General features: G+C 32.3%; 1 protein-coding gene and 1 long non-coding RNA gene across 2 annotated transcripts in view; one reads left to right on the top strand and one right to left on the bottom strand.

The window, feature by feature from the left end:
* LOC106463326 (serine/threonine-protein kinase H1 homolog) overlaps positions 1-17,192 on the top strand; it is a 34,940-nt gene extending 17,748 nt beyond the window's left edge. The window contains exons 2-3 of the mRNA XM_013923346.2: positions 13,585-13,904; positions 14,588-17,192. Of these exons, the coding sequence (XP_013778800.1) occupies positions 13,585-13,904; positions 14,588-14,591 (324 nt within the window). The 3' untranslated portion in view covers positions 14,592-17,192. The remainder of the gene's footprint in view (positions 1-13,584; positions 13,905-14,587) is intronic.
* LOC111086739 overlaps positions 13,793-23,747 on the bottom strand; it is a 13,519-nt gene continuing 3,564 nt past the window's right edge. Inside the window, exons 2-3 of the long non-coding RNA XR_002611469.1 lie at positions 20,827-20,940; positions 13,793-13,869 (exon numbers count right to left, since the gene is read on the bottom strand). This is a non-coding gene — a long non-coding RNA (uncharacterized LOC111086739). The remainder of the gene's footprint in view (positions 13,870-20,826; positions 20,941-23,747) is intronic.

Here is a 23,747-nt window from a genome sequence, read left to right as displayed (position 1 = left end):
TCCAATTTACCAGTTTTAACACCTACTTTATTGGTTCAGGGTTAAGTAGGTATTTGCAAGTGTGTCGATTGCGCATTAAGAATAAGTTCAGTAAGCCATTTCCAGTTTTAACACCTACTTTTATTGGTTCTGGTGTAAGTAGGTATTTGCAAAGTGTGTCGATTGCGCATTAAGAATAAGTTCAGTAAGCCATTTCCAGTTTTAACACCTACTTTTATTGGTTCTGGTGTAAGTAGGTATTTGCAAAGTGTGTCGATTGCGCATTAAGAATAAGTTCAGTAAGCCATTTCCAATTTTAACACCTACTTTTATACAGAAATCAAAAAGTACTATAAGAACAATTAGCCGTATTTTCCTTATTTCATTTATCGTCCCCAGTAGATCAGCGGTCAGTTTACGGACTTACAACACAAAAATCTGGGGTTCGATTCCCCTTTGTTAACAGAGCGCATTGTGTAGGTTTGCGCTAAAATAAACAAACATTTCGTCCATCGTTGGTAACCAGTAACTTGGTGTTAAACAACAGTTCGGTTAGGCCTATGGTGCAGGTTTTGTGCTAACCACCCACCCCTCCCAACTCCAGATGTTCACTTTAACCACTGGATCCAGTATAGGATCGCTTACAAAACTCGATTTTGTGTATATTATATTATTTTTTTGCTTACATATATGAAACTATTTAAAAGAAAGAAAACACTTTCTTAGTAATATATAAAATCATTAAGCCTGGGTAAGAAGATTTTCATAATGACCAATAGTCTTATGTTATTTTATTATTTGGCACGTAACGGTATGTTATACTGAAAATGCTAAGTCAACACTTTGAAAAACCTAGTTAGCAGTTTTGTTTTCCTGAAAGAGTGAAAACTGGAATCGGATTTCACAGGACGGAGTTCCGTATATAAAATTTCTTTACTTAAACTACCTACAATCGACACCTCCTAAATGAGGGGACAATAAATGGATTCTAAACGTCACGGTTTTAAGTATCTACCTGGAAAACAGATTCGTCGATTTGAGTCCCTTGTTACAAAAGGTTTTTAGCTTCATAGAACGAATACTACACCTTAAATAAAGATCTTGTTTTACGATATTAAACATTTTCCATACTTTTCTCCGATTTATGTACTCGATACATCATAAACTTCTATACGTTTAGAATAGTAGGGCCAGCTACGCTTGTATTTAAAGATTGGGCTGAATATGAGTTTTACTTGTATCTGATACAGAACCTTGTCGAAACGTTGAACATTTGCAGTTACGTTAAACTTATGTTAAAGTTTTCTTCATTACCCATTCAAGCCGTCTCCAAGCATTATGAGTTTCAGTTGCTTATTAGGTATTGGTAGTTTGAAATGAACTTGCGTCTAGTTTTACAGTATCTGTATATTTATTTATGCTGTTACGTACACAGTTTGAAATGAACTTGTGTCTAGTTTTACAGTATCTGTATATTTATCTATACTGTTCGCTCCACTCGCAATCTGAGGGTCGCGGGTTCGAATCCTGTCCCACCAAACATGCTCGCCCTTTCAGCAGTGGGGGCGTTACAATGTGACGGTCAATCCCACTATTCGTTGGTAAAATAGTAGCCCAAGAGTTGGCGGTGGGTGGTGATGACTAGCTGCCTTCCCTCTAGTCTTACACTGCTAAATTAGGGACGTGTAGCTTTGCGCGAAATCCATAACAAACAAACAAGAGCCCCCCAGTGGCACGGCGGTATGTTTGCGGACTTACAACGCTACAATCCGTGGTGGGCAGAGCACAGATAGCCCATTGTGTAGCTTTGTGCTTGATTAGAAACAAACAAACAATTTCTGGAAAAGAGCACCAATCCGAGGCTCAGCGACAAGCTTTAGAGCTTATAACGTTAACGTTCAGAGTTCGATCTCTGCGATGGGCACAGTAGAGATAGTTCTAGCCTGTTTCACAGTTTTACGCTTAACAACAAACAAGTTGTAAAATATAAAACAGCTTACTAATGCAGTAATTTATTTTACGCAGACCCACGCGATACAGTCTGCACTGTGGTGGTGAATTATTAAATATATTTAAATTACATTAGAGTGATTTCACATATTCACGCAGTGAGAGTTTTAAACGTTCAAAAAGTCTGCTTTTGGTGTACATAACATATAAAATATAAATCTCAGTGTTAGATTAGAATGGTTCTTGTAACTTCGGGACCACACATTTAGATGGCAGGAGATGCACGAAGTTCAGGATGCGAAGCAGTGTATGTCTAATGTGCTGTTACACTGATATTGACGTAAAGCAGTTTGTTATACGTTAACGGGCTTGGTTGTTATTATGACAGAACTACTACGTCTGTGGTTTAAATGCTGAAACTGATATCTATAAATGGTTTAAGGTCAGCTTTTAGTGTGTACATATATATACATATTTTGGTATATTAGGTTTTTCAGATCATTGAAGTTAAACGACGCTATGGAGACTTTGATGTGTTTCGTCGACGGTAACTCTCATACGTAGTATACTATTAAATCATCCATTTACTAATTTCACGTGAACTCGTATACATCCGCGTGGACTGTTTTGACAGAGTATTTACTGTCTTTTTCATGTTTTTTTTTTTAATTACTCCAGCGTTATGTATGATGTACGATTGTTTTACGTGTGTGTAATCTAATTGTTCTAGAACACGCATTGATGGTTTGACAAGACACACGTAGTTATTATACATCGATATATTATTTGACATAAGAATCATATATTGCATTATGTACTCCTTTCCTGGCGATATAGTATTTCCCTCATACTTCGACAGGTTTATATGGAAATTAAATTTGCATCTTTGGAGAAAATGCTTCGATTTATAACTTCTGAATCCCCTTTTTAACTCATCTATAAAACGCAAGTTTCCAGTGTTATGTATATACATAAGTATATAAAACGAAACTATATTACCCCAGGACTTTCAAACGTTAAACCTTTTTTCATTAGGGACAAACATGGAATGTATATATATACATATGTCAATACAATCATGACACCATTTTAAACTTGTAGGCTTTCTTAAGACATTTGTCCAGGCCTCTTAAAAAAGCTTTGTTATATTATATTATATTTTCAGTAAAACTTCAGTTTATTATAGTATTTTACAAAACAAAAACGAACAGATCGATTTAATTAGGTTTCATATCAAGGGTAAAAAAAGTTTTTTTTTGCCTGAATACCGTCGTAACTTCCTGTTGCTTGAGTTAAAAAATATATAATTATTAAATACAGTATACATGTCGTTGATTCTCATAATTAAATCACTTAAGATTATGCCTTAACTTAAGAAGGACATATAAGATTCACTAAGTTAGTCATTAAGAAGGTTTATTGTATCTTAAAGATAATATGGTATAAACCGATATAACAAGTGTGAATCGTTATGAAAAATTACATTACAATAAGTATTACTAAAAGCATGTTTATTGACCTTTAAAAAATCTGCCACGGACGATTATAGATGCAGTTTATATACATGTAAGATTACCATAGTGTTAGCAGAAACACTTTAAAAAGTCAACGTGAAACTATTAGTAAGTTTTCCAAATTACACGAAATTTCGCCAATCATGTTTCACTATTGTAGTACTTAATCTGTTACAGTATAATCAATTAGCGTAACAAGGAAAGGCATATATATACATTACCAATATGGTACACATATACGGTCAGTTCAACCATGTTACTTGATGCTCCCCTCTCCCCAGTGGCCCAGCGGAATGTCTGAGGACTTATAACACTAGAAATCGGATTCCGATACCCGTGATGGGCTCAGCACAGGTAGCCCTTTGTGAAAATAGTATGCTTTACACTTAACTCTTTTCTACGAGTCGATATTTCCAAACTGTATATTCGAGGGTTTGGATTCGCTCTTTGGGGCCGTGGTTGCTTGCACCTAAAAGAATTATGGTCAATCAATTCCCATTATTCGGTCAAATAAAAGTGTCCTAAGCGTTTACGGTGGGTGTTGCATTTCCCCTATTGGTTCAAAGTTAGGAAAGGTTAAGCACAGATATCCCTTTGCGCGAAAATTCTGTTAGCGTCATAAACTTCAATGCTTGTTACTTCGCCATATTAATATTTTTAACATGCGTTATGTTATATGTAAAAAATATTGTTTCAGTGTTATTGTCCCAGCTCAAAAAAAGTAGTACTTTGTAGTTCCACTTTAAAACGTGTCATGGGAAATGTTTAATAATCTTTGGAAAGCAACAGTAACTTAGGTTTAAGTTATCAAAGGATATTGCGCACTACATCAAACACAATTACGCCAGTATCAAAAGAAATGTGTCAGAACTTATGTAGTTCTAAATTCCTGCCAAAATTGCAATGTATTTCTGTCTAAACTACTTAAGCATTATTAATTCATTACTGTTTTACAGTGCTGATTTAATCGCCTATAAACAATTAATCTAATCAATAGTTTGTAAGCTATTTATATATATATATATGTATATATAGTGTTCTATTTGTATCGCATAGTCGTGAATTAATATTAAGAAAATATTCGTATATATGTTGTCGTGATACAATGACTAAAGTGTTACTAGAGTCACCTTTAGTTTTATTTTTCTAACTGTTGACATCATTTATTTGTGAAAAGTTTCAAATAAAGTGTATATATCATCCACTGGCTATGTTACAAAGCTAACACTGACTCTATCCTGATAACCGAATTGGGCTTTACTGTAGATCTTATGCGGAATTTGAAAACTTTTATAATTTACAACCCGTTTGGTAAAACTATGAGAAGTTGAAAAATAAAACTTTTTAAACACAATTATTGACTTTTATCCACAGAAAACATCACAAGATCTATGTATATATAGGTTGAGTGCGCGTTTTAACTTTTGTCGTATTTTTGCTTTATGCAATATTAAACATTTTTTTATAATCAGTTTCTAACCATCAATCGTTTATTTACCCTTCTAACATATTTCTAATCTAAAATTATTTGTAAAACTAGAGACTCGTGTTTTGTTTCGTTATTACTTAATATGACAGTTAAATAATAGCTTTTATTTCGTTTTTTCGATCCAACTGCCAGATATTTCTAATTTGATATAGCAAAAAAATTGTTTCGTGAAATGGAAAAAAGCAAAAAAAGTGACAAAGGTAGAACGTCGCCTTGAATGAAAAGTTGAAATGCTGCATTTCTCTCTATAGAATTTAGTATGTCTTGTTCACGTCCTAATGCGGGCGCAAGGAACCCATGATCTTCGTACATTAGATGGTTTATGGAAAGCAGTGGGTTGGAGGAGTGTGCTTTGGACATGCAAGATTTTGAAATGTTTGTTATACTGCTAGTATTGTCAACATTCGTAGCTGTCAGATACAGTATGACCGGACGTTGCGACATGGATTTCAACGACTTGCTGAGACTCCAAAATAGTTTTAAATTTAACGCACTCAACCTCTGTACATCAAATGTTGCCCTGTTATACGGAAATCATTTCAAGTGTTGGGGCTAGATTGATTTTGTTTATTCATTTTCTGTTAAAAAAGAAGAACTACTTAGATAAATTGATGGCAAAAAGGAAGACATTCCTGCTGCAAATCCCTCATAGGATCGTCCGAGAGCACACTCCTTTGTAAAATATTAAAATAAGATAGTGCATGCTCCTCTGTGAAACATTAAAATAAGATAGTGCATGCTCCTCTGTGAAACATTAAAATACGATAGTGCATGCTCCTCTGTGAAACATTAAAATAAGATAGTGCATGCTCCTCTGTGAAACATTAAAATACGATAGTGCATGCTCCTCTGTGAAACATTAAAATAAGATAGTGCATGCTCCTCTGTGAAACATTAAAGTAAATTGGCGCATTAAAGCAATTAACACCAGGGAACTGATTTATTAAGAAAAATACAACGTTTTGCAAAATTATTCCTTCGAGTACTATTTTCATTTTTTTGTTTTCTTAGTGCAAAGCTGCACAATGGACTATCTGTACTCTGTCCAGCGCAAGGAATCGAAATAAAGGCCATCCTCCAGTTCACTCGTATGTCTATGTCTTATAACGATAAGTGTATTTTTGCACTTGACTACAAACAAACTTATAAACAACAACATCGAAGAAATGGTAATGTATATAGAAGTTGTATTAATATGGAATTTGCTTATATTACTAGTATTTTACGTCTGGTTGAATTTGTTTCAAAAACAAAAAACATTGTACTCTGAGTTTCTGTTTACCCGCTTTTGAAGGCAGGTCCAGAATTTTTGTATTTTGTGCATTTGGATGGTTTGTGTAAAGTGGCTGACCTGTCACTCGGCAGTATCAATTGTGGTCTGTTAGCAGCTGTTTGATGGTCGGTAAGGATGGGTCCTTGAACAACAAGGCTCCCATTCTTTCACAAGCCCTTTTGTAAACAAGGTCTCTTTGGTTGGTTGTCCCCTTACAATGTAATTTATTTAAGATAAACAAAGCATACTTCGCTCTCGAAAAGCGGCAAGTTACCTTAAAGACTTCTTTGTCGTAAGGAATAGACCGTAAAGAACATATAGAAGCGCTCAAGTCAATAGCCACTTGACGAATTCTAGATTGGTTGAAGTGTAGCATATTTAATACACACACACGCAGATAGCTTTCGAACTCTTTTATGAAATATTATCTAGCGTACGTGATTGCTGTCAGGCATTTTCCCCCCCTCTTCCATGTAACATATAAACCTTTGGCTCAAGAGCAACGAGGTTTAGTATTTCACTACTCGTATGGTACTTTTGAGTTGTCACTCAAGATTTCTTAGTGCTCCAGAGTGTCTGTTATCTGGACATAACCTCTTTTTAAACCTGCATGCTGGGCTAAGGGTTATGTACAATGGTAACGACACTCTTATGCTACAGAGATTAGAATTTAAGACTGAGTATTTTTTTTCAAAATGGAAGTATGAAAGGAAACGAAAATCTCGTGATTTACAAACGAACGTTATTGAGAATGACATCTGCTTTTTGTAGCGCACTTAGTATATAACATACGCGATTTTCCCGGAATTTTAGCGTTTTCGCGCAGGAAATTCAAGGTGCATTTAAGCATGGTACATGATACATGATATCATGAACCCAAGTAGAAACCTTTAATTTGTTAGAACCAGCTGGTCAAAGTAATATAAATATATAATTAACTTGTTTGATCAACATATGAAATGCTATTCACACTTTACAATACTTAGGTCTTGTAATTTTTTTATAACGCCAATTTTTGCGGATTTGAGCAAATGACTGTGATAATGTAAAAACTGGGAGATGTGTGTGACATACTTTGAAATAACTTTTTTACTTAAATACGCAATGAAATAATATTGTGCACTTTATAATTATTCAGTCAAAATAAATCAATATACATTGTTCAGGGTACAATTTTAATTTTTGTTCTTGTTTTTGAGCTGTACATTATGACTGTGTGAAACAGTACGCATCAAGCATTACACAGTACCAATCGTAGTATTCATACCTCATTGAAAAAAATCTAGAAAAACTAAATATTTAATTTTCTATAAAAAAAAACAGGATTTTTCTGGTAAGTACTGCACGAAAAAGTGTTCGAATTATGCTAATATAAATTGTAATGTTTTGATATATTAAAAGTGGTACCTTTATTGAAAAAGTAACAGTTTTTTAAGAACTCCATTTTTAGTACTATTTTAACAAATTGCACGAAGAAAGATATAATCAAACCCTCACCTACAGTCCTAGTGAAAGTCGTGTTTTTGTTCTGAGGAAATTACTTTTATTTAAAATTGTGTTCTATTATATAAAAAAAGAGGTTGTTGCACATACCGTGGTTATTTGTCTTTCTGAATCTTGAATACCCAAAGTGTGACATTGTTTTATGGATTTTTGTTTGTGGTGCCATTCAATAGATGGTGCCACATTGTATTTATTATTTTGGTCACGTATATAGATAGATACATATATACACGCTACCTCCATTATAGAAAGATTAGTAAAATAATGTCTTTAGTAATTAGTCATTTTAATATATAATTGGTTTCTTTTTGACCAGTTACCATAATATGTATTTATAAAATTCTTTTTAAGCCTGTTTCACACACACACACACACTGTTTTTAGTCTTTCTGTTTATTGCTACCAAAATTTAATAACAACTGTATTCTGAATAGAAATGGTAACTATAATCTTTTGGCGGTGGTAGCGTGGTGGATAACTTTAACGTCGATAGATATATTAAAGTGTATGTGTGTGTGTGTTTTATTATAGTAAAGGCACATAGGGCTATTTGCAGTGTCCACCGAGGGGAATCGAACTCTTAGTTGTAGCGTTGCAAATCCGAAGACTATCCCACCGGGGACGTATTTCAATATAAGTAGAACAAAGAGCTCAGAAGTTTTCACATTAGGCCTCTCATTGAATCTATATATATCAAAAGCCTGATAAATTGATAAGTATTCTTTGGAAAACACTAAAAAATCTATTTTGGTCAGAATAATATTATGATTTATGACTAATCCAGGTTGGAAAATTGATTGTTTGCCAAATAAATTAGACAGAAAACTTCAAAACCTACATTTTTTCTGGCCAGTAAGTCTATAAAAAACAATATTTTCGTTGTACTAGTCTGTTTCCATGCAGTTTCGGCATAAACACATGGTTCAGAAAAGTTCATTGCTAATCTGTTTATGAGAGTGATCCCGGTAGTACATCGCTAAGTCTTCGGATTTACAATGCTAAATCAGGGGTTCGATTCCCCTCGCTGGACACAGCAGATAGCCCAATGTAGCTTTGCTATAAGACAAACACACACACACACACACACACACTATCTATGAGAAATTACGTAAAAGCGGTTTATTAACAAAACCATACAAGATAGTGTACCATAATACTGTTGTTTTCTCAAGTTTAGGATAAAATCCACTAAAGAATTATGCTATGTTTCAGAAAGAAATACAAGGTACCAACTTACCCTTCTCAAAATCAATATTTTTAACGCAGCAGCAACCAAAAGTCTAGTCTTTATTCAAATACGCTGTTACTATTTAAGAATAGAAAAAACATAGGCTGATTAAGCCTAGTACCCTGTAGTTACTTTTAACTGCACAGTCCTTTCAATATGTCAATCTACATATTATAAAGGCTCGATAAATTTCTTCGTAAAGAATGTACATGCAAGTGAACATGGGGTTGTGTAATCTTCTAATCCTTCTGTATCTTTCTTTTTTTTGGCATTTTATTATGTGTGTTTTTATATACTTACAAGAACTTGAATTATATTTACCATAAATATAGTTTAGTCTTGCTATGCATGATTACATGTGTAAATCATTATTCCGATATATAAGAGAATGAATATGTGTGCATGTTTTCGAAAAAAACAAACAAAAAAAAACATTTTTCTGACAGTGGGAAGTTATTACTTGTAAGGTCTCGCCCTGGCCTCGCATCTGTCTATCAGAATGGATTTGTTACCCAGTAGGTGGGGCTTCATATGATTTAATAAGAACCAGACATAATTTTATGAGTATTCAACGCTTCTATTTTCCTCACAGTCTGGGTTAGAACTGGGCGTCTTCACGCAATGTCAGCATCGAGAGGTTAAGTTTCAAATTCCACTGTTAGTCAATGGTTTCTTTATTAAACGTAAACGATCTTCCGAAAGAGACTTGTGATTCACATTGGATGGAAGAAAGGCTCCCTTTATGGATTACGCTTGCGGCATGGACTCAACTGAAACGTACTTCTTTAATAAAAAACCATTATTTTCATCATGACACAACTCGTATTTGACTAACATGTATGCTGCGACCTCGTAAAGACCCAGTTTTTATGTATATTCACGTGTTTATGTGTACATTGGTTACATAAGTATATCGTTGACTGGTACATCATTAATGTTGGGTATATAATAATTTTAAAAATGCAGCTTAGAGATTGAGGTATTTTTTATTGCTCTCTCTCTCTCTCTGCCCCCCTCCCCCCAGTGGCACAGCAGTATGTTTGCGGACTTACAACGCTAGAAACCGGGTTCGATACCAGTGGTGGGCAGAACACAGATAGCCCATGGTGTAGCTTTGTGCTTAACTTCAAATAAACTCTCTTACTTCTTATATATATATGTACCTAATTTTTTCAGTGTTTCGACATTTTTTTAATCAGAGCTTATCTTCATTTGTTATAGGTTTGTTTGTTTGTTTTGAATTTCGCGCAAAGCTACACGAGGGCTATCTGCGCTAGCCATCCCTAATTTAGCAGTGTAAGACTTGAGGGAAGACAGCTAGTTATCACCACCCACCGCCAACTCTTGAGCTACTCTTTTACCAACGAATAGTGGGATTGACCGTCACATTATAACGCCCCCACGGCTGAAAGGGCGAGCATGTTTGGTGTGACAGGGATTCGAACCCGCGACCCTCAGATTGCGAGTCGAGTGCCTTAACCACCTGGCCTTTGTTATATGAAAGAAGTATTCTTATGGATTGTTGTTCCTTCCCTGAGAGAATGATACATGGTTTTTATCTTGAAGTTACTTATTTAATAGGCTTAATATTTTGTTAGTTAATTTGGAGTCTAAATTTCTTAGTGTGTGTGTTTCTCAAACTAATTGTTTGCAATATATTTAAAAAAAATTAATAGAAATGACCGAATAGGAGGAGGCAATTTGTTAAACTTATTTCTTGTTGTTTTGCTTTTTGTTCACTTTAAGAATCCCCCCCCTTAAAGCAGTCGACCTGTTAAAGAATGTCTGCTAACTTGAGTTGGGTTAGAAATATATGAAGTAGTCTGTGCATCTACAAGTTTCCAAGGAATTTTTGAAATGAAATATTAGTTTAGAATAGTTCAAGCTTGTTCCTTAAACGTTTGATACTGTGGCCTTTATGAAGTGGAGATCGGGCCTATAATAGTGAAAATTTTATGCAATTTTTTTGCTATATTTAGAGTAATTCTAAATTCGTGCCACCAAATACAGTTTCCAAAGATGCGTATATAATGCTGCTTCCTCAAACACGTTAAGTCGTTAAAAGCATCAACTATAATGTTTTTGTGTATACGGTTCCCGGAAAAATGAATCTGTAGTCTGTTAATGATACGATATACAATTACATTGAAGAAGTTGGTAAAATGAATGATGCTATGTTAACAACGAGCGTAGGCCAGTTACCATGTATCCGTTGCTTCCCCAATTATGTCCTCAATATAGATCTAGTTTCACTTTCGCGTCTTCCAAGTTATTTGTTTCTTCTTTTTTATCCATTCTTGAGTGACGTCTGCATAGAGTTGAACAGTTTTTATGTGTAGTTCTTAATGAAAATATTTCCTTTCTTCCAGTGTTCCCCTAGCTAACAGTATTATTCTAGGCAATATACAGAGGTCGAGTACGTTACATTAAAACGATCTAAAGCCTCGTCACGTCGTTACAGTTAATGTCGCCACATTCGGTCATGCTCTCTCCGACGACCGTGCAGCTCTGAAATAGCCCTACAGCGTAGTTTCCACTGCAAAAGACCCCGTCGTATGACTGTCATGTCTGAAGCACAACACATCCTCTCTAATGCTTTCCATAATCTATCTACTGTAAAAGGATGATGGTTTCCCAGTGCTCATTTCAACAGTCTGGTCATGCAGAAATCTATATGCGCTGCATCTGGTTATTTGACCAGTATGTCTGCATATGAAGTGATAAGGACACTTCTTTTATTGTCCAACTACTTTATATGTGCAATTGTTGAACAGATATATTGTGAAAGTAACATGTGTACATAGGACTTGTGTTGCTTTTCCAAGGAGATATCCTTCTTGGTTATGTTGCACACTGTTGCATGAGATGGCTTTTTCCACTGATCTTTGTGTTCATGGATTCTCATCTGTTACAAGACACTGCACTTTGCTTACCATGGCTGGGGTACCATTTGTTGTAGGTCTCTTTCTGAGTGGTCCTGGTGCCCCATGTTGATAAATATTCCTTTGTTTTCCAATGCCATTAAGTACAAGGAATATTCTCTTGTTGAAATTCTAAATCCCTCACCTAAACACACCTTTATGATCTGAGTATATGTCAGAAAGTACCATTACATACCATTCCCAAGAAATGCTAACAATGTCCAAATGTACTTCTGGTACATTCCATGCCACTGTGACTTTACACTTGACATCAGCTGTGATTGCCATATGTGTGTATATATATATAAGTTGAAAGAGAGAGAAACTTAAACATAGAAACTTGTCCAACCACTTATATCCAGTTTCAGTACGAATTTCAAATATTATAAAATATGTAAAATTACACAGGAAATTACACATTGTTCATTGCAAATGCATGTTAAAAGTACATTAGAATGATAATAAAAAAAACAGCAGTATGTGCAACATTTGTTTAAGACGCTATTTATTAAAGCTTTTCACTGTAAATTATACTTCTTGTGAAGAATTTGCATCATTATTTGCATTTGCCAATGTAGTTCTTTTAAACTACAAGTAAATTGTATGGCAGACTTAGATGTACACATATGAACAGGGCTTGAGTTATGTAGTTAACAAGTGGAACACAGTTTTACATCCACTTTATGACGGGGTCGGTTTTAGATGCTCTGAGATACTTACCAATCTGAATCACAGTTCCAAGTTCTAATTTGATGTAGTTTAAGTGAGAAGGTGAAGTAAGTGATTAAATGGCTATTATATATCATGGAAAATGTGCGATAAATTTGGTTTTACATGTAAGCTAAATGAAAAGTAACGCAACATTATCTTGTGCAAAGATAATAATAATAATGACATAATAGACACTTCTTCATATACTCACATAAAATAAATGTAAGAATACTCACGTAATATATTATGGGGATTTATTGAAACTCCCATTTTTTGGTAAGATTATTTTGATCGATTAGGTTAGGCAGTAGTAATAATTGAAAGTTCTCTGTACTTGTAATGTTTTGCTGTGGATCCTTTTCTTCTTAAATACTGTTCATAAACTTTTGAAGTGAATGTCTTCCTTAAAATTGTTATATTTGTCCCACTTTCAAATTACATCTTGAGTGACTGTGTCATGGGAAGGTAGTCAAAACATTAACATTGCTTTTGACAAAAACAGGAGGTTGACACTATCTACTAATCTTCATTAAAATATATAGTTTTTGTTGAATTGACTTACTGTAATTCAATTTTTAATTAGTATCTAACCAAAGTAAAAATGTGAGTCGTAGCAAATCTTATGGTTTCTTTACAGAGCCTGTACTAAAGATTTTGCAGAGCTACAGTTTGGCCAACTCTGATTTTGGGACATATGGCAAAGCACAACTGGATATAAAGTTTTTTATGTAGGAAGGGGTCCCTCTTTTGTAGTTATGCCATTGTTCTGTTCCTAATATTATTATTAATATCACATACTATGATTGCTTTCAAAAAATCTTACCAGCAGTGTTTTAATCAGGAAGAGCTACCAACAGCTAAGATGGTTCACTGTAGAAACTCTGTGAAAATATTATGTTCGTCCTAGCTAAACAGAACTTTTAATTTTTTTCTTGAAAAACAGAAATTACTATTTATAAACTGTACATTAGGTAACTTAGAGCTGCACCCTAACATAGACTTTGGATTCTTAACAGATTTGGGAAGAAGTCTCCGATGAAGCCAAAAATTTTGTGCAGGCACTTCTCCAGTGCAATCCTCAACAACGTATGTCAGCAGCTCATGCATTAAAGCACCCATGGATCATGGAAGAGTCACGAAGTCCGTCCTCAGGCCGTAGAAAGTCCACTACACTCTCTGCACAAGGTCTTCCTTACACTGCTAGTCAGAAATCTGGATCTGGATGGTCAGTACACTCAGGCAAGTCAGTCCAGTCCTTGCGTTCTGGACACCGTAGGGTAGGAGTTCACCACCTGAAGGCACTAGAAACAGATCCAGAAATAGCAGAAATAATAAGGTAATATTTCCAAAAGTGTAGGGCTTTTAGTTCCTCTGAATTTATATTGTGCTTTAATTTAATAAATTATATCAGCAGTCTGTACTTCTCTATTTTGTTCATTATTTCCTGTTTAAATGTGGTAAGTTGTATTAGTTAGGTTTAGCTACATTCCAACAAGTACCAACTGACACCCAGGTCATATTACACTAGAAATTTTGTAGCAATATTTCTGGATCAGAAAATGCCACTTTGAATACTAAAGTTTCTAAGATGTTGTTTAGAATTTTCTAGTTCTACTTTTACTATCAATGTACTTAATTACCCAAGACTTGAACACACTAACATGATTTGGAAAGTAAATGATTATGTGGGTATACAAGTCCCAACCATGCCTTCTTCTGTTACTTCTGAAGATAGTGTCGTGGGATACCAAAACATATGTAGTTTTTTTAGAGCAAGTCCTTGTTTTGAATAAGTATTTATGGTGTAATGATTTTAACCTTATATTCCTTTTAATTGTCAATAGATGTTTTACACAAGTGTCATTTTAAATAATTTATACAAACATAAATTGCAATTTTTCTTTGTTTATGACTATGAAAATAAGCCAGACTTAGTGATTTGTAATTTTCAACAGATAGTCTGAATGTGAATTTTCTGTTGGAATATACTTCTTAATGTTTTGTTCTTTTTTCTTACAGATAGTTTCACATACAGTAACTCTGTAGGAGTAAACTTTCCACAGAGACAGATTTTGCTGATAACTGAAGCTAATTTCATGTCATCAGATCTGTTTCATGACAAGCTACATCTTTCTTTTCTTGTTTTACTTTTAAATTATTTAATTTTTATTTTAAGGTCAGTAAGAAGGTACAGAAACAAAAGAAAGTTTTCAAACATGTAAAAATTGTTTTTCACTCATATTTGATTGTTGTTATAATTGTGTTCATAAATGCTATTACGATTTATGGTAAAAAATGGTCAAGTACAAACTTTCTGGATCACAAATAAATATTTATCATTTAAAGAAATAAATAGAACTTACTATTAGTAGCATCAGCTGTTGCATAATCAGTATAAAAATATTAATTTACGAAAGTATTTATTTTATTGAAATATTTAAAATATAGAGATTATAGTGGTACATGAAATATGATCTTTAATAGTTTTCCAACCCCTTTCCCATTTTTGATATCTAACCTTAACAGATGTAGATATTGTTTCATAATTTGCTTAATCATATTTGTAGGTGCCTGTACATAAATCAGTAATCAGATGTAAATGTATGCTTTTTGCCAGTGTTTGTGTATTTTGATTATATATATAGTCAATTATGTATGTCTGACTTTTATTTATAGGAAAAAAAGGGAGACTGGGATTAGGATAAAATATTCTTCTTCAAGATTTATTATTTAACCTGTCAGTTAACTTTAAATACTCCAAACACAACATGATAAGAAACTTGGTGTTTATTTCTACAGTTATCATAACTAATAACAGCAAGTGTATTCTGTTCAAGTCACGAGTGTTTCTTTGCATTTATACCCACACAGTGTGTGATTACTATTTATTTATGCAATTCTTTCTAGTATTAAAACAAACTATAAAAAAAATTGGCTTTTTCAAAATTTGAGAATTAATGAAAGTCATTAGTCCTAATCAATTTTATTTTTTTCAAAGCATTTCAATAAATTATGTTCAACATGAAAAATAATTTAATTCAGAAAGGTTTTTTGTTGTTGGGGTATTATAAATAATGTACCATTAAATCTTGAAACAAAGTTATAGATACTCCTGTGTCAAAATGTGCAACTTTCCTGCATCAGTTTTTAAGAATTTAATTCATACTGGGATTCAAAATGGGAATTTTGCTATGTTTATGAAAAACCCGGCATTAAAATTATTTTAGGCAGATTATTTTCATTTTAAATATTATACAAGTTGATAATATTCTTACTACTCACTTTTATATTTCCTTTGTATTATTATTATTATTGTTTTTTCTGTAACTATAAAATCTTTTTCATATTTCATCTAAAACAATTCCAAATAGACAGGTAATGGAGTTATTTAATACTGCTATAAAATACCTTGTCAAGGTTTTCCCTGTATGTCCACATAATAATCTTTAAATGTCATTTTTGTTCTTGTATCATTTTGCTTTTTATTTATAACTTGCATTTTTTTTTATGGTTTGGAAAGTACATAATAACTTACAAATGGAATTTTAGAATATGTATGAAGATATGGGGGAAGACAAAACAATCAGTATACACTCATATCTCATATATGTTATGTATTCAGATACCATGTATATTTGTATTTTTCCTTCTGTAAACTCAAACTGTTAAATATGCTTATTTCAGTAAACCTAAAATTATTCATGTTTGTGTAGAGTGGCAAGTATTGAGCTTTTATAAGGAGTGTTACAGAATCAGTCATTTTAAAAAGCAAGTAAATGACCAACAATACCAAATTTATCTGTTTTTCTCATAAATTGCTGGCAGAAGAAATATCAGGTTTAATTCATCTGTATTTTGTTTGTTCTGGCCCATTCTTCGAGGTTATATCAGTTTGTGGAGAGAGAATCCTTCATTAGTCATTATGGTATAGGCCAAAATAAAAATGAGAATGTTGATTAAACTTTTAAACAATAACGTTGGAAGATTTCTTTGTGCAGTTTGTCACTGATACACCTCCTTCAAATCAGATTTACCTAGAGCCTGAAATAAAAATGTTGATTAAACTTTTAAACAATAATGTTGGAAGATTTCTTTGTGCAGTTTGTCACTGATACACCTCCTTCAAATCAGTTTTACCTAGAGGCTGAAATAAAAATGTTGATTAAACTTTTAAACAATAACGTTAGAAGATTTCTTTGTGCAGTTTGTCACTGATACACCTCCTTCAAATCAGTTTTACCTAGAGGCTGAAATAAAAATGTTGATTAAACTTTTAAACAATAATATTGGAAGATTTCTTTGTGCAGTTTGTCACTGATACACCTCATTCAAATCAGTTTTACCTAGAGGCTGAAATAAAAATGTTGATTAAACTTTTAAACAATAATGTTGGAAGATTTCTTTGTGCAGTTTGTCAGTGATACACCTCCTTCAAATCAGTTTTACTTAGAGGAATGAGTCAAACAAAACAAAATATGTAAAGTTAGTTTCACACTAATTTGTCTTTTAAGGCTATAGAATGTGCTAAAGAACATTTTGGTTGCACGCTTATATCTGGCAGTTACCTATACATTCCTTGGAATATTGAAAATTTTAAGGTAAAAAATAAATGTACTTTATTTTACTTGTCACAGTGATTAATTAAATCATCTTTGTAAACAGTAAAAGGACAAATATTGACCATACTTAGTAAGTTTTTATGCAGTATGTAAAAATCATGTCCCTTAAATTTTTAATAGGCATCAAGCAAATATTTAATGCATTAAAACAAATTTAGATACTGCAAGTGTTAAAAGCATCATATGTGTCTAGGATTAAGAAACTTACTGTAAAACCACTACCAAAATATTGAAAGGACATTTTACAAAATATTGGCACAATAAGTGATTGGTAGTTGACATTTTAAATGAGGGGGACTAAGTATTAATTACTATACTTTGGAGTCATGGTTTGAATTTGTATGAAGCATCAAAAATAACCAAACTAATGTAGTTTTTTTTCCTTTTTCATATTCAAAAACTTCATGATATTTAATGGTACGAATTTGTTAAACAATTGTTTCATTGAGATGAATCTGTTCATGAAGACTTTTTCTGAAAATCTGAAGAAATAATCATGTTTCATAATTTGATTTCATAGAGCATTTCAATCCCAGAAAAGCCCATAAATAACATCACCCTGGTATACCACATTTGTTGTTGCTGTGGTGGGTTGTAGGTAGAAGTCCATGAATTATCCAGTGGATACATTTAACAATTTGAAGGCTTATGAACAATTTCATGCAAGAAATGGTTAATGGACATAAATGAAAATATGCTGAAAACTAATGTTTTACAGTCAATTATATTTATGATATATAAAATGCTTGTTTGTTTTGAATTTTGCACAAAGCTACACAAGGGCTATCTGTGCTAGCCATCCCTAATTTAGCAGTGTAAGACTAGAGGGAAGGAAGCTAGTCACCACCATCCACCGCCAACTCTTGGGCTACTCTTTTACCAATGAATAGTGGGATTGACCATCACCTTATAATGCCCCCATGGCTGAAAGGGCAAGCATGTTTGGTGGGACGGGGATTCGAACCCGCAGACTGCGAGTCAAGCGCCCTAACCACCTGGCCATGCTGGGCTTTAGGACATGCTATTAAATTATTAAAAGCAATTAAGAGACAAAGGAGGATCAAGCAGTAATTTCATTTTACGAATTAATACATCAATTTTCCATTACTCTTTGTTGACAAGAAAATTTTTACTAATACAGAATATTTTATGAACTATCACTATTGGGGGGAAAAAAAAACTTTTACTATAAGTTTAAGTAACTACCGAAACTACTTTTCATGTAACCAAGCCTAACGTAAAAGAATATGCCAATTTTATGAATTTGTTACATTGGATATTTGCTATTTTACATTACAACTAAAAGTTTCAGAACCTTTTATATTAACTATTAAAATAAATAATATTCATCTGAAACAAACAATATATACATAAAATATATAGCAAGCATCTGCAGAGTCAAAAAATGTTAAATATGTAATTTTTCAAAAAATAAATACATGAAAAATTTGAATATACTGTTTACCTTAATCTCTTGCTTTTTAACATTGCTCTTTTTTTTATATTCTAGTGTGATACTGAATTCACCAGCTTAAGATTAGAAGTACATATAACTGCTGAATTATATCAAAATTCAATTTTGCTATGTCCAGATTCCAACATTTCTCTATCCTGATTGTTGTTTAAGGCTCATGACATAGATAAATTAATATGTAAGATTATAAACGTTTTACTGCAAGCTTTTTGGCCCTCTTACCAGAGCCTTCATCGGGCAACAATGCACTGTTGCCCAATGAAGGCTCAGGTAAGAGGGCCGAAAGCTCACAATAAAAGTATTTTAATGTAGAGAAAAGTCCGTTTATAATTCTACATATTTCTTTATCCTAATATGAAGAATTTTTTCTTTGGTTAAAAATCAAATAAAAGTTGTGGTATTTGTTGAAAGTACAGATGAAACTTTGTGTACTGCTGAAGATGTCAGCACTTAAGTGTATGTTTATCCAGTTGTATACAAATGCACTTCATTATTAAATTGGGTAGTAAAAAAAATCACTTTTGTCATAACAGCATGCATCAGTAGTTTAAAAAATTTACATATATACTGAACATACATGTACAAACATGAAATAAGTTACTTACATTTGGACATGCTTTAAAACTTTGTTATATATATACTTGCTTGTCTCAAAATAGTTCATAAACTGCACAAGGTATATTTATTTGCACAAAATATTAAAAGAAAGTACAAATTATTACATTAAAATATACATAAATAAAAATTAAAAATACTGCAATGTGTAAAATTGACATCCTTGATACTTATAAGATGTTAAGTGTCTACAAATTTTTCTAAAATATAAAAGCTAAAATTCATAATGAACACTTACTATAAAAATACCAAACATTTTAAGTTTGCCAAATATAATAAAATGAGCATTAAAAATTACTACTTATTTTATCAATAAGAATGATGAGTAAATACAGAAAAGGAACTAATTTCACTCACAATCATCATTTTCCTTCAGAATTATAAACTTTTGACTTAAGTTTATATCATCACCATCGTGCATGCAAGGTAAATTCATTTGGAATTAGTACATCATGCTACACTTTTTTAGTATCTCCTACTGAATAATTTTATTTAAAAGCTATAAATTTTTCTGGCCTATAATTTTTATAAGCCACATTACATACATTATGCTAGAGATGTTGATATATACATATTCTGTCATTTGCCTAGTGTAGACCCTTTAAGCACTTTTGCCAAATGCCAAGAGCAAAATATTTATGAAATCAAAATTCCGGGCTGTTTAATTCAAAGACAGTTGTAAAGGAATGTCAAAGACTATTATCTTTATACACGAAAAACTACTTTATATTGGGGAAAGAGTGCAGTACTAAAGTTATTAATGCATCTTGTATGATCTACCCCCCCCTTACACACACACACACACCTCCACTCAGTTTCTTATGCTTTAGAGCTTGATTCTTCTTGTACGTAATGACTCCCATTGGCTTAGTGGTTTAACTTTGTGCTTACCATGCTAAAAATTAGGTTTTAATACCCACTGTTGGTAGAGCACAGACAACCCATTGTGTAGCTTTGTGCTTAACAAACCAGCTAACCAACTTGTACGTAATTTATGTCTTTAGTTTAGGGAATACTGCTTTGATTCTACTGTTCAACCATTACAAAAAAAAATGAGAAAACAAAGAGTTACATATATGAGAAAAGGCCATGTCACACTATTTGATAAATCACCCAATGTAGCATTTATTTATTTTATTTTTTAAGCTTGTACTTAAAACCTATTTGAATTTTTGAAATAAATCAATGTACACATATATATATATATACATAGGAACATATTAATCGCGAAACTTACTCTAACTGACTGTAAACTGCTTTTAACAAATTCAAGTAATTATAAGATTAATATGTTCCTATGTATATGAACAATGGATATGGTAGATGTTGATATATCTTAAAGTATTCTCCTTTGCTTTCACTCATGAGTTCTTTGAAATACTTAAATATTTCAAAAGTAAGATTATTGCTGACTTTTTAATGCTGATAGTAAAAATTTTACTATCAGCATTAAAAAGTCAGCAATAATCTTACTTTTGAAATATTTAAGTATTTCAAAGAACTCATGAGTGAAAGCAAAGGAGAATACTTTAAGATATATCAACATCTACCATATCCATTGTTGACGAGGTCTTCTGTCCAATACCAGGGCTCATCAGTTATTGGCATTGTATGGACTTCGTAACAGTTAACATAAACAGAAGATATATGAATTGCTCTAAAAACTATAAAAAAGAACCCATGAAAGTATCAGCAGAAATCATTAAGACACACACAAAAAAAGAAGTCACTATACATTTTTTGACCAAAAAATACATAGTATACACCATATTTCAACCATACCCAGTCATGAAAGATGTTTTGAATTGATATAGAAAGATGTGTTTAAAGTTGCTTTCAACTGTACTTAAAATAACCAAAAACTGCAAACATTATATAAATGTGAAATGTATAAACGTTATTACTTTACAGATAATAGTATTCTCAAAGCCTTATTTGCCTGACTTGAAGACTATAGTACTGATACTTACTAGTTACAAAATCTTTAAACATCAGGTTCATCATTGTTGAAGGTAATAATATGAAGCAGAAAAATGAACTTGAAATAATTTACTACAGCCAAGATTACAAATACACAACACTTAGCTGAGGTTCCAGTTTAGACATATTTAATTACCAAGTTTGAAAAATATATATATAGGCAGTGCTCAGAGTGGGAATTCAGAAGTGAGGGTACACTTGCATTTAAAATAGTGATAGCGTTTTTCATTGTTTGGAATTCTTAATCAAGGTGTACAAAGAGTGGGGATATGCATACCCCCGTGTTACTCTCCACTTCGAGCACTGTATTTATTATCTTTTTATCTTACATAATTCTTTAATTAGTATGAAGTATAGCTTACTAAGTAAGTATTCAATAACACTACTACAAGTGACTGAAAATAACATGCAAAACAAAGTGACATGTAACAACTAGAGTTCAAAGCCAAAATCTTTCATTGGAAAGCCATACAAATTTCAAAGAAAGGCAACAGCTGTAGCAAAATGCCAACATTAAGGGATACCAATAAAAATGTAAAAATATTATACCAGCAGGAAGTTAACACCAGTAAGAACAGCATAACAACTGGGAACCAGTTAGAATATAATACCAGCAAGAATGAAATACCTACTGGAAACAAGTAGGAATGTCTCAAGAACCAGTATCTGCTGGTTCCAAGTATAACCAGTAGTAAACAAATGGTGTTATTGAACAAAGGTTATAAACAAAAAAGGAGCCTTCAGCAAAAATATAAGAAATAAATAAAAATTACAGTGGCAGTTAAATGTTGGTTCAACTTCTAAAATGATGAAAACATACTTGTAAAACTTTTATGAACAATAAACAACATTAAATGGAGTTCTATATATTAAAGGATTTCAAATTATATCTTTCTCTTCATGCTGTTCCTTTTCAAAATTATTATACATAGTGGAGTAAATTTACATTCATACTTCAGTTTGTAAGACCGGTAACTACAAGCTTAGTAATTAGTATTATCCTGAATATAACCTAAAATATAGTCCTTCAAAACAGTTAAAGATATCCTTGTGTTTTGGATGTGGAGCGTTTTATTTCTGATGAGAAACTTTATAGTCTGTATATAATATTTTGTAATGAACATATGGAAAAGAGCAGTGGTCCATAAACTATGCATAACTTTTGGGCTTTGCAATAGAGATAGTCATTATATGATGAAATTGAAAGTGTTAAAAAATTGTTCAAACTAAACAAACTTGACTTGGTTGAAAAAAAAAAGTTACTGTTTGAGTTGTTAAAGTGCCTTACTAGCAACTGCTAGCAGGTTAACCCTTTAGCTCAGTTGGTATAGCACTCACATGGGTTTGACTCCAAGCTCAAGAAATACAAATGAAAGAATATTCTATGAATATTTTATTGCTTTTCACAAACAGAAACTTTCAACTTTTTTTTTTCTGTACATAAGTTTTGATTTTTTACTGCTAGTAATAGGTAATTTCATTGTAAAATTATTGTTCAGATTGGTTTATTTTGGTCCTAAAACAAGACTAATAGGTAAACATTAAACAATACTATTCATTCATTTAGGCAATGTTTACCAAGGGGTCTCTAATACATAAACATTTAGTTCCATCATTATCATTAAATGAACTATTATATAACAGTTCACAGTCAAGCATTTTTTTGTCTGCCTCAGTCTGTACTGCAGACTTCTTAAAATTTACTTTCCAAATGCTAATTTGAATGGGAGTGTTGTATACAGAAATATAAACTTATGCAATACACATAGGCATTATTTCCTTTACGATGGATTCAGTGACAGATTAACCTGCATAGGTTAACACTCAAAGGCCAAATAAATAAACTATCTAATTTGCCTTGTAACATAAAATGAATAAAAATTCAAAGTTTAGTAGATAAATCAGTTTAGTTTTTGCTTATTTACTTTAGATATATGTTTTAAAGTTATATAAATGATATATACCACATATATCAAGAAACAAAATCATTAAAATATCATCAAGTACATGTTAAGTTACTCTTGAAATTTGAACTGCAAGTTCTAATAAGTCTGCTACACTTGTGTGTTGACAAGCACATATAAGTTTTGTGACCTCAGATATTATAAACTGTTTAATGACATGATAATAGACGACTTAACTGTCAAAACCTACTGGTGAATACTGATAACTATCACATATTGTATAACTATATATGTATGATAATAATATTTTTTAATTTATCTGAATACAGAAGTTTTAAATGAAATTAGCTGTTAAAAATTTTCTTAAATTCTTATTCTGCTTTAAAAGCATGAAAGTCATATTATACATAAAAAACTGCACTAGAGTTTTAAGATTTATTTTGCCTGTTAATGAGAAAATACAGATACTATCTTCTTAAATAACCTTATATGATTATTTTGTAGATTTTGATAGTTTAAGTGCTACATACTAAAAACTATTATTTCATTTTTTTAACAACCAACCAATGAATGATGTTTTGTATATT

The sequence above is a fragment of the Limulus polyphemus genome, unplaced genomic scaffold, assembly GCF_000517525.1.
Source record: "Limulus polyphemus unplaced genomic scaffold, Limulus_polyphemus-2.1.2 Scaffold1379, whole genome shotgun sequence".
In the NCBI taxonomy this organism is placed as follows: Eukaryota; Metazoa; Arthropoda; class Merostomata; order Xiphosura; family Limulidae; genus Limulus; species Limulus polyphemus.
The sequence above is the reverse complement of the archived record's forward strand: the minus strand, read 5'-3'. Positions and strand labels throughout refer to the sequence as shown.